At 41.4% G+C, this 14971-nt stretch overlaps 1 protein-coding gene across 1 annotated transcript in view; it reads right to left on the bottom strand.

Annotated features, from left to right (window-relative positions):
• Positions 1-14971, bottom strand: part of LOC137341749 (ATP-binding cassette sub-family A member 13-like) — a 336924-nt gene that overhangs the window by 182044 nt on the left and 139909 nt on the right. Inside the window, exon 19 of the mRNA XM_068005215.1 lies at positions 1249-7365. Within this exon, the coding sequence (XP_067861316.1) occupies positions 1249-7365 (6117 nt within the window). The remainder of the gene's footprint in view (positions 1-1248; positions 7366-14971) is intronic.

The raw sequence follows: 14971 nt of genomic DNA, 5'->3' as shown, positions 1-14971 counted from the left end.
CATCAATCATCCCGCGATCGCGCGCGCAACGCACTCAATTCGGACGGCGCGTTTTTCTCGAGCCTGACTGACCACCCGCTGCCAACCCGCACCCCTGGTAAAATCGGGCCCTTAGTCTCACAATTGATAAAGGGCTAAGTTTTCTCCTTGGTGCGAATGCAGTTTGCAGCCCTGCAGATGGATTTTGCTACAATGGAAGATTGCTCAGAGAGCTGACACTATAGCTATGCAGAAGTAGCAGAAAGGAGGATCATTTTCAAGTGGGCTCCTTTAAAAAAATATTAAAAGTTTACCAATACTAAACTACATTAGTACTGAATGAATTAAAATCCACTTTGCTAATTATAATACCATTAATCCTCAGCACCTTGCCCCACACAAATATGCATAACTTCAGAAATAATGATTACTTAGCATATTCTGGAGACCCCCAGAAATGTTCTACAGAGTTGGCCATCATTACACATTATCTGAGAACTTTGTTTATTACAAGTGTGTAGTTAAAGGTAATGCCTTACTTGTTCACAGATGAAGAAGCATTATGATATGGATAAAAAGGTTATTATAATTTTGCAGTTCTTACATCTATACAGTATCAACATAGAATGCAGCAATAAAAAAGCATTTGTTTCCACTCTTTCACCCTGAACCCTCGCATCTGACTCTCTCACTTCTTACTTATCTCCCATTTATTTCTGCATTCCTCTTCAGAAAACTTAATTTTCAATTTAGATACAAAAAGGAACAACTCAAAATTTAGATACATAATGAACAACTCCAGTACGAACACCTTCCAAAGCTTAACATGAGTTTTGCCTGTAATGGTGGGCCCGGAAGTAATGAAAATGGTCAATGAATATAACAGAGCATTGTGGAGTTAACAGTTAATCACATTAACCAGAAATTATTTGTCCTTATTATTCATAATTAGATAATTGACACCTAACACTTGAGTCTGTATTTCCGTCAATAACTGACAGATGAAATTAATTATATAAAAATGTTTTTATGCAACTGTAAATATGCATTTACATCAAAAAATTATAACAAATCTACTAACATTTTCAGGTCCCAAATCATCTGTCTTATGTAAATGCTCATTTTCAGTTATCAGAAGATAGCACTACCACTATAATTTTTACTATTCCAATTTTCTATGCATTTACCACTGAAAATCATATCAAAAACTATACCACTTTACTTATACTTTATTGAAAAAGGACACTAAACAGATATAACTGCACTTACCTTGTGTAATTGACTGCTTCTTTGAAGTCCTCAGCCTGGTTAAAAAGCAGTTTGGTGAATTTAGAAATATCAGCAGCAAGTTTCCTAATTGGACTGGATACTTGCATTACACCGAGAAAATCTTCAAGCACTTTCATCACGTTCAGCGTCATGTTTCTGATTTCAGTGACGTTAAAGCTGTCAATCTCTAGGAACTCCAAGGAAATATTAGCGATGACATGCACATAATTTATAACTGTCCCAATGTTTACTGGCAGCAGCTCATTTAGGACTGCAGCTACCTGGATGACCCTGTTTATCAGTGCTCGCTGAAATTCAGGTGAAACATCCCAACGTGAGTAAACTTCTAATACTAAATCACTTAAAAGTTGCAATGCATAAGAACTTTGATTGAAGTTCTCACTGGAAATTGTAGCTGTGATGTAGGAGAGCAAATTTTGATAGACCTCAGGGATGGATGCAGCAGAGCCCATTTGCTGCAATAGCAACTGTGAAATATTGTTCATTAGGCTGGCAGATTTTACAATTCTTATAAACATCTCAACAGCTTCTTCTGAGCTGTTTCGATTTTTTAGCAAATAACTGATGATGTTGAGTAGTTTGTGATGGTTTCCGTCTGTGAAGTTGGATATATGCTGCACTCTTTCCAGAACTTCCTCCACATCATTCAACGCTGCATCAAATTGGAACACATCAAACTCAATGAAATCACCTGTTGTTATATTTCTCAAGAAATGAATCACTTTCTCTATAGCGGGCAACAGGTCTTTCATTTCAGAATTCATCATTTTGTCACTTAATATTTTGTCAATATCTGTCGACAGAGTCTCCAAAAGGTCAATCACATTAATATTTGTGTTAAGTAAATCTAGTGAGTCATTTAGCACTGAATACAGAGGCTCGCTTTTGTAATCTGATATTGAAATTAATGACTGTACAGCAGAAATCAGTGTTGAGATATGGTTTTTAGAATCTGAGGGTGTCAGTACATTTTTAGTTGCATTTTTAAAATAACTAGTTATAATTTTAAGGGTGCTCTGTATATGTTCTGAATTGTTGTCACTCATCAAAAACACTGCGTCACTTACATCAGAGAGGAAATTAATGACTTGTTCAGTAGAAGGAGTGTTTGTTAAGGTCATATTACCAATCAGGCCTAACAGCTTATCAGTTGCTTGCCTTAACGGGATAATGGGACAATTTAGGTCGTCCTCATTGGTGGAAACTACAACGTATGAAAAGTTATTCCAAATTTCTTGCAGTTTTATTAGAACTGGGCTCTCCAAATCGTACATCTGAGATATCCTGAGCAAAATTGTGTTCCATTCTTCATACTGTTGAAGAACACAACCTGTTTGCTGAATGATTTCTCTAAAAACAGTGCTTCCTGAGCATTCCACTTTTGCAGAACCTTGGGCAGCTCCTGCAAGCAGCTGTTTGATATCAACCGCCAGTTTAAAAGCTGTACTGAGATCTTGTTTCACTTCGAAGTTACAGGCCTTTAAAAAGAGACCATCATCATCATTGGGCGATTCTTCTGACAGCAGCTTGCAAACAGCTACAGGCAAGCACTGTGATATCTGTGAGGTATTAGTAGCCATACCAGAAACTACTTGCATCAGTTTGATAATCTTCTCATTAAGTTCAGTGTGGTTTCCTTGGCTGAACTCTAACCACTTTGCCTGATGTGCCTGTCCAAACAAGTAAACTGCTTGCAATGCTTCACTCACATTCATGGTGGAAAAATTCCGTATCAGAGTAATTCCATCTGGAATAATAGCAAGAGCTTGTGAAAAATCCTCATTTCCAATCTTTAATAAAATTAGCCTGATGTCATGTACAATCTCAGTCATTCTTTGAACATCTGGCACATATTTCAAAATTCTTGTTGCTTTTGTTAAAATATTCAAAATGGCATCTATATCCCCAGTAGCATTGACATTTTTAAAGAATCTTGTAAGCGCACTATTCATTTGCTCCAGGCAGTCATTTATGGCATATGTATCTCTGGTCGATAACAGGGTAGTTGTGAGGTTGTAAATTATATAGGTTATATTTTGTGTCAAGTTGACCTGGACTTCAGGAACACTTGAGAAATGCTGAACAAAACCACCCAGAAATAGAGAAAGCATCCTGTGTATAAGTTTATCACTGAACAGAGAAGTCCAGGGGACAGCAGGTCCATCGAGCACAGTGTAATTGATTCTTGTTAGGCCGCTGTGAAGTAATTGAATGAATACTTCAGCACCATCAATGGTGGACACAGAGGGTAATGATACCCTATTCAAGAATACCACATATTCTCTGATGAGTTGTACAGTTTGCATTATTAAGTCAAATCTAAGTGGGTCCTGCAAAGTGCCATTATTATGTCCTGAGTTATGTCCTAATGTGACATTTCCCACAAAGGCTATCAGTTCATTTAGACTGTACAAAACTGATTTGTTAATTGAGCCACTGTGGACAGTGGTATTAAGCAAGTTTTGAAGATCTGTTTTCAACAGCTGCAGTTGACCGTGAATTTCATTTATTGAGTTTAAATGTTGTAAAACAAAGACTGTAATGTTGAATACAGAGTCGATTTCCAAGTCTTGGGTGTGGTTTTCGTTTACATAGGAATGAAAGAACTGTAAAACTTTACTGAAACCTTTAAGCTCTTCTGTTATTTCCCTAGGTATTTCAAACAGCTCAAGTAGCTTAGAAAATGAATCTAAGCACAGCAACTGTGGAAAGAAGCCACATGGTGAAGGATTTGTCTCCACTTTGAGGTGTCCAATTAGATCGTCAGTCATTCTGAGGATTGTTTTGACAACAGTGTAATTGGTAGTGTCCAAGACTGTTGCCAAATATGAACTTTCATTCCTCAATAAAATGAAAGCCTGCACAGCCGCTGTTGTGTCATTGCGCACATTCAGTGTTTCTGAAACACTATGAAGAATCCGAGAGGCTGATTGTGCAAACTGTAAAAATTGTTCAGTGTCAGTGATTCTGCCGTTGTTCACAATCTGCTGCATTGTCATCAGAAAAGTGCCAGTAGAGTTCATAACACGTACAACACATGCAATCTGTGATAATGGAAATCTCTCCAAACCATTTATAAATTCAACCACCTGTTTTTCTACAACTGAGCTGTTATTGAATGTCAAGTTGTTTACATAATCAATTAGCAGATAAAATGATTCACTTGTCTGTATTGTTAAATTCCGCTGACATTTTTGTTTAAGCACTTCATCCAATTCCTGTGTGAACTGCAGTGTTTGATGAAACAATTGTGCCAACTTGATATTCTGGGTGTTCAGGTCTTGTTCTGAAGATATGTTTGAACTCGGATACCTGAGAACTGCAGTTTTAGAGAGTAACATGCTGATGGCCTCAGTCAAAGACAGATTGTGCACAGTTCTTTTATTGAAAAGGGGAATTATGTCCAATGTGCCAAATAACACATTAGAAATTTTCTCTGGACTCAAATTTAAATAATCACTTTGATTCATCAGAAGAAATAATTTGTGAAGAATCTGTGAGAACTGCTGAATGTTCTGGTCTGATGTTAAAATGGTTGATAGTGTTTCAAGCTGTTGAGATAGAAGAGTGGCAGTGTCTCCAGAATGCCATTGGCTTACGGTAACATTTCCACTGATCAGTTTCCTGAGAATACCCAAGAGCTCTTCTGCTGTTGCACTATCCTTGACAATGCTCTGAACTTGTTTTATCAACTGTTTTAAGTCATATGGCATGTTTTCATCACTAAACATATTGTAAGCTAGTTCAATAGATATCCTCAGAACCTGAATGCTTTCATTTTTGTAGGGACAAGTATCAGGAAAAATCATTTCCAACAATGCAATGACTTCATTGTAATAAGCATCAGATGCATTTAAACCATGGAACCGTTCTGTCAGATTTAGCACTTTGAAAATTGCTTCCTCAGTTTTCCTCATCACTTTGTCTATTTCAGATACGTTCAATCTGAAGATTAAAACTGTAGTTATATCTGACAGAAATGACAGTGATGGATCAGAAAGATTGGTATGTGTCAACACATTTAGCCACTGCAGCAGTTTTCCCCATTCCTTTTCTCCTGTAGTGGGGTTTTCAGAATGGATTAGCTGTTTAATTACCACCACCGAGGCTTTGTACGGAAACTGACCTCCGTTGTTCTCATATTTTGCAATTAAATTCAAGAACTCTTTCAAATATTGGACAGAGTGATCCAAATAACCCATGTTAAAGCTGTTGTTGCAGAATAAAATAATTTTTCTGAAGACCACTTTGATACTTTCCAGATCAGCACTGGGGTTTAAATTTCCAAATGAATGTAGGATTGAATAGAGTTTTTCCTGCTGAGGGTCATACAAAGACCACATTGGTCGAAGAGCATCTATGAATTTGGAAATGTTCTTCAAGGCATCAAGGTTGGAACCCTGAAATAAACTAAAGACATTCTCCATAATCTTGACAAGTTCTTGAAGCTCCTTGTTATCCTTTAGAATAGGAATTGCTGTACTCACTGCATGTTTTAAAATGATAAAGTGATTACTGCGCACTTGGTGCAAATTCTTAAGGTTAAAACCATTTGTTGAAGTAATATTCTGCAGGAAGATTTTCAGAGCAGCTGTGCTGTTATTTATGATCAGGTGTTTGGTACACACTGATGTCTGATTCAGTTCTTGTGACACTTCTTTCAAAGCAATATGAAGGAAGTTAACTACTCGAGGATCCAAGTCCAACTGTTCTGCTACCTCTTTTACGATTTGAATCCATGACAGAAACAAATCTGCTGTACATGACAGAGAGGATAAAGCTGTTTCCCTATTTGTATACATTAAGCTGTTGATCATTTGTTCCACCAAGGATTTGTATAGGTTCTGGCTTGATTGTGAGTTAGAGCCAGTCTTTAATGAAGGCATCAGTGAACGGATTTTTCTTCCAGTATTATGAATGGAACAATATTTTCTCAACCAAATATCAGAAATAGGGACAGATGAAGACTGCAATGCTTGTAACATCAAACAACTAATATTATTTGTATTAATATAGAAAGCTTCTGTGAGTTTTGCAATTGTCTCATTTATCTGTTGTGGGTCTAGTCCTGTAATCTCTGTCTGCCCTTGTATTTGTGACTGAACATAGAGATATAGATCCAACAAGCTTTCTGGAAGGTCTTCCTTTGACATGTTGTGAAAAACAACAACAATGTTTGCAATTGTTTCAAGAGCCTCGCCAATGTCATCGGAGCTAAACTGTTCAAAAAAAGTGGAAATGTCTTCAGAAATATTATTGGCAGCAGATAAAAAGGATGAGAGCTCAGTTACATTTGACAATTGTGAGACTGCATGAATTATATTATAAAACATCTCTAGATGTTCTGTTTTATTTTCTACAGCAATCGTTTGAAAAAGATTGAACAACTGCAGCTCCACACCTTGCAGCTGAGATAGATTTTGGGTAGAAAAAGCATTCATTGAAGCATTCTTTAATCCATTGATGGCATCCACTACAGATGAAAGTTGTTCTTGAGACAGTAAACCGAGATCATTCAAATAATGCAGAAACATTTTAGCAACATCAAGACAATCTATGTTGGTTTTGGTTGATCCTATCCATACTGTAGAAGTGAAATTCCAGAAAAAATTTAGACTTTTTGTTAGAGTTTCGGTAGAATTGTGAATGAGAAGCTTCTGAAAACTGGACCACATCATATTAAACCTGTCAATTGCACTTTGAAAGGGGCTGGTGATTATTAGATTTGGTAATTCCTTTTGTAACACACTAAGTAAAATGTTCACTGTTTCCATAAATTGTGGTGACTGTCCCTTTGACCACTTGTTCATGAAAAGCTTTATTTTGTAAATAAATAAATTGACACTATTTACTTGAGAAAGCTCAAGTAATGCATGCATGATCAAAGATGTTTCATCTGTTGCACTGATGTAATTGTTCGTCCACAGAGGTAGGTTCTCCAGAATAACTTTTGCAACAACCTGTAATCCTTGGACTTTGTCAAAGTTGCCTTCCTCACTAAAATTTCCAAAACTGTGGCAAATGATCTGTACATCATCTGCACTTAGCTTTATTATTTTCTTGTGATTCAAAAACTTCAGCATTGCATTCAGAACCCTAAAAGAAAAAATGAATAAGATTTTTATGTAATTATTAACAGAAAGCCAATCATTTAAAGTGAACTGAACATCTTCTTTTAAAATGGTCAGGTAGCCAATGAGTCCATGCTTAGACCTCCTAACTAAATGGCCAATCTAATCATTGAACCCCTTGATAATTAAATTTATCTTCTACATCTGAAAGGGGTACATCAGTTTCTAAATGGGCGACCGGGCTCCCCTCTCTCGCACAGCAAAAAAGAGGAAGGTAAACTCTATACCACATTATGTTGATGTTGGATTTCCAGTATAAATATAGACCGGCAGTTGAAATTCCACCCCAGTAACTGTTGCTGGGATACAGTTTCATGAACACAGCATCCTGCAATTTCTTACCCAAGCAGCCATTTTTCATTATAAGATCATAGAATCGTACAGCTCAGAAGGAGGCCATCTGGCCCATTGTTCCTGTGCCATCTCTTTGAAAGAGCTGTCCAATTAGTCCCACTCCCCTGCTCTTTCTTCATAGTCCTGCAAATTTTTCCTTTTTCAAGTATATATTGAATTCTCTTTTGAAAGTTACAATTGCATTTGCTTCCACCACCCGATCAGGCAGTGCATTCTAGATCATTATAACTCGCTGCTTTAAAAAAATTCTCCTCATCTCCCCTCATTTTTTTTTGCCAATTACCTTAAATCTGTGCCCTCTGGTTACCGACCCTTCTGCCACTGGAAGCAGTTGCTCCTTATTTACTCTATCAAAACCATTCATTGTTTCGAACACCTCTATCAAATCTCCCCTTAACCTTCTCTGCTCTAAGGAGAACAATCTCAGTTTCTCTATTCTCTCCACATAACTGAAGTGAGCTCAGGCACCACGACCTTGATATTAACCTCCCCACAAAGGAGAGGATTGGGGGGAGGGGGGGGTTAAAGAATTAAATATGGGGAACGCGTTCCCAACACGCCGTGCATGCACCGCTGCCTTTTTTATAGCGGTGGGTATCGGGATGCCCGAGTGTTCCGCCAAAGTGCAATTGGGAGTAGGATTTAAAATTCGCTGCTGCTGCGGCTCCAGGAGGGTTAGGAGTGCACCCCTGGCCCCTCAAGGAAGCCCATGGACCCCCCCCCCTGCCAATCATGGCCTCTCTCTCCCCCCTGCCCCAATGGCCTCTCTCTCCCTTCAGCCCCGATCTCTCCTCCTGTAGCTGTAGTTGGCTGATCTTCCCCCATCCCCAAGCTCCAAGGGTCCCCGGCTGCGACCTCCTGCCGCTGGTTTTCCCTCTCGGCCACCGGTCAGGCTGTCAATTTGCCAGCTGCCGGGCGGGAAACGGATCAAAAAATGTCAATGAGGTCCTGCTGTTAAGTTTGGCAGGACCTCCGAGTCCCCAGCCTTGCCGAGTTCTTCAGCCGCTTTCGGCCTCCCCCGCACACTCCCCGCCTCCCCGTAAATATCAGGGTCTAACTTTCAGAGGTTATACAACCATGAGCAGCATAATAATCAAGCCGAGCTCTATTCTCACTCCACACCTTTCCAACTGGAGTCACCGGAACAGGAACAGGAACCCGAGCTGATTATCTCCTGTGTAGCCCATACGTGTTCAAGCCAATTGCAGCGCCCCAACTGTAATCAGTTAATAGCGAGCCTGATACCTTCTGGTGCATATGGTTTAATAAATGGCCTCGGGAGTAAAGGCAGTGCCTTTACTCCCGAGGCCATTTAAGGAGCTGTCCACAAGTTATTCTGAGTATTTATTTTAACAATTATTTTTTATTTGGTTGCACTCAGTTCGGTTTTATTGATGTTTGTTTAAGATAAAGGTAAAACTGCAACATGGATTGTTGTTTCATTCCTGTTTGGGTAGTTTCAATGCTATTTGATAGAATTAATGCCCCCTCTGCATCACTGTTGAGATAATTAAAATAACATTTTTATTTTAGAAAGCATTGTCAGCACAAATGTAATATAGCTGCACCAATATATGGCTGGGTCTTGTGCTTTAACTTATTTTTGGGATTATGTCCATGTTATCAAAATAAACACAAATTTCAAAATGTGGTGTGGGGGGGGGGAGGGGGATTATTAGTTGAAAATCATGTCTGTTGTGAATGACAAGGCCTTCCCTAAACATTAATGCTTGCTCACAATTGGTCAACAGTGACACAATTTGTGAAACAGGGTTATTCTCTTATCTGTTTAGAACGTCAAAATCTAATCACTCAAGTAACATAAAGCTACTAGCTCAGATTATGGCCCAGAATTCGCCGTAACGATGATATTGGCAACGAACGCCATAAGTTGGCCATTGTGCTCCCTGACCCTCCAGTTGTGACTTTACACCAGAATGTTCTGGAAAATAATTAGAATACGCTGCAGTGAGCATAGGGATGGATTGGGAGCACTGCGGCCAGTGGGTAGTTATTTGCTTGTCGATTTCTGCAGGAATTTCACCTTAATTTATTTGTTTATCTGGTTATATCTGGCAGTAAATTATATAAACAGGAGTAAATATTGAATAAATATTGGAATAAGAATAAAGAACACTAAGAAAATGACAGTTCTTCTGTTACACTCACACTGTATCATGAGGTTTGGCTGGGAGCTTTTTTTATTACTCGTCCATGGGATGTGGGCTTCTATGGCAAGGCCAGCATTTATTGCTCATCCCTAATTGCCCTTGAGAAGGTGGTGGTGAGCCGCCTTCTTGAACCGCTGCAGTCCGTGTGGTGAAGGTTCTCCCACAATGCTGTTAGGAAGGGAGTTCCAGGATTATGACCCAGCGATGATGAAGGAACGGTGATATATTTCCAAGTCAGGATGGTGTGTGACTTGGAGGGGAATGTGCAAGTGGTGTTGTTCCCATGTGCCTGCTGCCCTTGTCCTTCTAGGTAGTAGAGGTCACGGGTTTGGGAGGTGCTGTCGGAGAAGCCTTGGTGAGCTGCTGCAGTGCATCCTGCGGAGTGTACACACTGCAGCTACGGTGCGCCGGTGGTGAAGGGAGTGAATGTTTAGGGTGGTGGATGGAGTGCCAATCAAAGCGGGCTGCTTTGTCCTGGATGGTGTCGAGCTTCTTGAGTGTTGCTGGAGCTGCACTCATCCAGGCAAGTGGAGAGTATTCCATCACACTTCTGACTTGTGCCTTGTAGATAGTGGAAAGGCTTTGGGGAGTCAGGAGGTGAGTCACTCGCAGCAGAATACCCAGCCTCTGACCTGCTCTTGTAGCCACAATATTTATGTGGCTGGTCCAGTTAAGTTTCTGGTCAATGGTGACCCCCAGGATGTTGATGGTGGGGGATTTGGCAATGGTAATGCCGTTGAATGTCAAGGGGAGGTGGTTAGATTCTCTCTTGTTGGAGATGGTAATTGCCTGGCACTTGTCTGGCGCGAATGTTACTTGCCACTTATCAGCCCAGGCCTGGATGTTGTCCAGGTCTTGCTGCACGCGGGCATGGACTGCTTCATTATCTGAGGGGTTGAGAATGGAACTGAACACTGTACAATCATCAATGAACATCCTCATTTCTGACCTTGTGATGGAGGGAAGGTCTTTGATGAAGCAGCTGGGCTTGGGCACTGCCATGAGGAACTCCTGCAGCAATGTCCTGGGGCTGAGATGATTGGCCTCCAATAACCACTACCATCTTCCTTTGTCCTAGGAAAGACTCCAGCCACTGGAGAGTTTTCCCCTGATTCCCATTTACATAAGAACATAAGAAATAGGAGCAGGAGTAGGCCAATCGGCCCCTCGAGCTTGCTCCGCCATTCAATAAGATCATGGCTGATCTGATCCTAACCTCAAATCTAAATTCATGTCCAATTTCCTGCCCGCTCTCCGTAACCCCTAATTCCCTTTACTTCTAGGAAACTGTCTATTTCTGTTTTAAATTTATTTAATGATGTAGCTTCCACAGCTTCCTGGGGCAGCAAATTCCACAGACCCACCACCCTCTGAGTGAAGAAGTTTCTCCTCATCTCAGTTTTGAAAGAGCAGCCCCTTATTCTAAGATTATGCCCCCTAGTTCTAGTTTCACCCATCCTTGGGAACATCCTTACCGCATCCACCCGATCAAGCCCCTTCACAATCTTATATGTTTCAATAAGATTGCCTCTCATTCTTCTGAACTCCAATGAGTAGAGTCCCAATCTACTCAACCTCTCCTCATATGTCCACCCCCTCATCCCCAGGATTAACCGAGTGAACCTTCTTTGTACTGCCTCGAGAGCAAGTATGTCTTTTCTTAAGTATGGACACCAAAACTGTATGCAGTATTCCAGGTGCGATCTCACCAATACCTTATATAACTGCAGCAATACCTCCCTGTTTTTATATTCTATCCGCCTAGCAATAAAAGCCAACATTCCGTTGGCCTTCTTGATCACCTGCTGCACCTGCAAACTAACTTTTTGATTTTCTTGCACTAGGACCCCCAGATCCCTTTGTACTGCAGTACTTTCCAGTTTCTCGCCATTAAGATAATAACTTGCTCTCTGATTTTTCCTGCCAAAGTGCATAACCTCACATTTTCCAATATTGTATTGCATCTGCCAAATCTCCGCCCACTCACCCAGCCTGTCTATATCCCCTTGTAGGTTTTTTATGTCCTCCTCACTCTCTACTTTCCCTCCCATCTTTGTATCGTCTGCAAACTTTGATAAGTTACACTCGGTCCCCTCCTCCAAATCGTTAATATAGATTGTAAAGAGTTGGGGACCCAGCACCGACCCCTGCGGAACACCACTGGCTACAGGTTGCCAGTCCGAGAATGAACCATTTATCCCAACTCTCTGCTTCCTGTTAGATAACCAATCCTCCACCCATGCCAGAATATTACCCCCAATCCAGTGATTCTTTATCTTGAGCAATAATCTTTTATGTGGCACTTTGTCAAATGCCTTCTGGAAGTCTAAATACACTACGTCCACTGGTTCCCCTTTATCCACCCTGTACGTTATGTCCTCAAAGAACTCAAGCAAATTTGTCAGACATGACTTCCCCTTCATAAAGCCATGCTGACTTTGTCCTATTAAATTATGTTTATCCAAATGTTCCGCTACTGTCTCCTTCATAATAGACTCCAAAATTTTACCCACCACAGATGTTAGGCTAACTGGTCTATAATTTCCAGCCTTCTGCCTACTACCCTTTTTAAATAAGGGTGTTACATTGGCAGTTTTCCAATCTGCCAGGACCTTTGCCGAGTCCAGAGAATTTTGGAAAATTATTACCAAAGCATCCACAATCCCTACTGTCACTTCCCTCAAGACCCTAGGATGTAAGCCATCAGGTCCAGGGGATTTATCCGCCTTGAGTCCCATTAATTTACTGAGCACCAATTCCTTAGTGATTTTAATCGTATTTAGCTCCTCCCCCCATAGAGCCCCCTAAGTTCCCACTCCTTGGTGTCACAATTGGTCAAATGCTGCCTTGATGTCAAGGGCAGTCACTCTCACCTCACCTCTGGAATTCAGCTCTTCCGTCCATGTTTGGACCAAGGCTGTAATGAGGTCTGGAGCCGAGTGGTCCTGGCGGAACCCAAACTGAGTGTCGGTGAGCAGGTTATTGGTGAGTAAGTGCCGCTTGATAGCACTGTCAACGACACCTTCCATCACTTTGCTGATGATTGAGAGTGGACTGATGGGGCGGTAATTGGCCGGATTGGATTTGTCCTGCTTTTTGTGGACAGGCCATACCTCAGCACTTCTGGCTGAAGATAGTTGCAAACGCTTCAGCCTTGCTTTTTGCACTCACGTGGTGGACTCCACCATCATTGAGGATGCGTGTGTTTACAGAACCTCCTCTTCCCATCAGTTGATTAATTGTCCACCACCATTCATGAATGGACTGCAGAGCTTTGATCTGATCCGTTGATTGTGGAATCGCTTAGCTCTGTCTATAGCATGTTGCTTCCGCTGTTTAGCATGCACCTCGTCTTGTGTTGTAGCTTCACCAGGTTGGCACCTCACTTTTAGGTATGCTTGGTCCTGCTCCTGACATGCTCTTCTACACTCCTACTTGAACCAGGGTTGATCCCCTGGCTTGTTGGTAATGGTAGAGTGAGGAATGTGCTGGGCCATAAGGTTACAGATTGTGCTGGAATACAATTCTGCTGCTGCTGATGGCCCACAGCGCCTCATGGATGCCCAGTTTTGAGCTGCTAAATCTGTTCTGAATCTATCCCATTTAGCACGGTGGTAGTGCCACACAACACGTTGGATAGTACCCTCAGTGCGAAGACGGGACTTTATCTCCACAAGGACTGTGCGGTGGTCACTCCTACCAATACTGTCATGGACAGATTTATCTGTGACAGGTAGATTGGTGAGGACAATGTCAAGTAGGTTTTTCCCTTGTGTTAGTTTGCTCACCACCCGCTGCAGACCCAGTCTGGCAGGTATGTCCTTCAGGACTCGGCCAGCTCGGTCAGTAGTGGTGCTACCGAGCCACTCTTGTGCTTCCTCCAAGTGGTGCTCAACATGGAGGTGGACTGATTCATCAGCTGAGAGGGTGGTAGGTGGTAATCAGCAGGAGGTTTCCTTGCCCATGTTTGATCTGATGCCATGAGATTTCAATGTTGGAGTCAATGTTGAGGACTCCCAGGGCCACTCCCTCCTGACTGTATATCACTGTACTGCCACCTCTGGTGGGTCTGTCCTGCCAGTGGGTGATGGAGGAGTCTGGGACATTGGCTGAAAGGTATGATTCTGTCAGAATGGCTATGTCAGGCTGTTGCTTGACTCGTCTGTGGGACAGTTCTCCCAATTTTAGCACAAGTCCCCAGATGTTAGTGAGGAGAACTTTGCAGGGTTGGGTAGTAGGCAGAAGGCTGGAAATTATAGACCAGTTAGCTTAACATCTGTGGTGGGTAAAATTTTGGAGTCTATTATTAAGGAGACAGTAGCAGAACATTTGGATAAACATAATTTAATAGGACAAAGTCAGCATGGCTTTTCAAAGGGGAAGTCATGTCTGACAAATTTGCTTGAGTTCTTTGAGGATATAATGTACAGGGTGGATAAAGGGGAACCAGTGTACGTAGTGTATTTGGACTTCCAGAAGGCATTCGACAAGGTGCCACATAAAAGATTATTGCTCAAGATAAAGAATCACTGGATTGGGGGGTAATATTCTGGCATGGGTGGAGGATTGGTTATCTAACAGGAAGCAGAGAGTTGGGATAAATGGTACATTCTCGGACTGGCAACCTGTAGCCAGTGGTGTTCCACAGGGGTCGGTGCTGGGTCCCCAACTCTTTACAATCTATATTAACGATTTGGAGAAGGGGACCGAGTGTAACATATCAAAGTTTGCAGATGATACAAAGATGGGAGGGAAAGTAGAGAGTGAGGAGGACATAAAAAACCTACAAGGGGATATAGACAGGCTGGGTGAGTGGGCGGAGATTTGGCAGATGCAATACAATATTAGAAAATGTGAGGTTATGCACTTTGGCAGGAAAAATCAGAGAGCAAGTTATTATCTTAAAGGCGAGAAACTGGAAAGTACTGCAGTACAAAGGGATCTGGGGGTCCTAGTGCAAGAAAATCAAAAAGTTAGTTTGCAGGTGCAGCAGGTGATCAAGAAGGCCAACGGAATGTTGGCTTGTATTGCTAGGGGGATAGAATA

The sequence above is a fragment of the Heptranchias perlo genome, chromosome 2 (assembly GCF_035084215.1).
Source record: "Heptranchias perlo isolate sHepPer1 chromosome 2, sHepPer1.hap1, whole genome shotgun sequence".
NCBI lineage: Eukaryota > Metazoa > Chordata > Chondrichthyes > Hexanchiformes > Hexanchidae > Heptranchias > Heptranchias perlo.
This window is presented reverse-complemented; position numbering and strand designations above follow the sequence as displayed.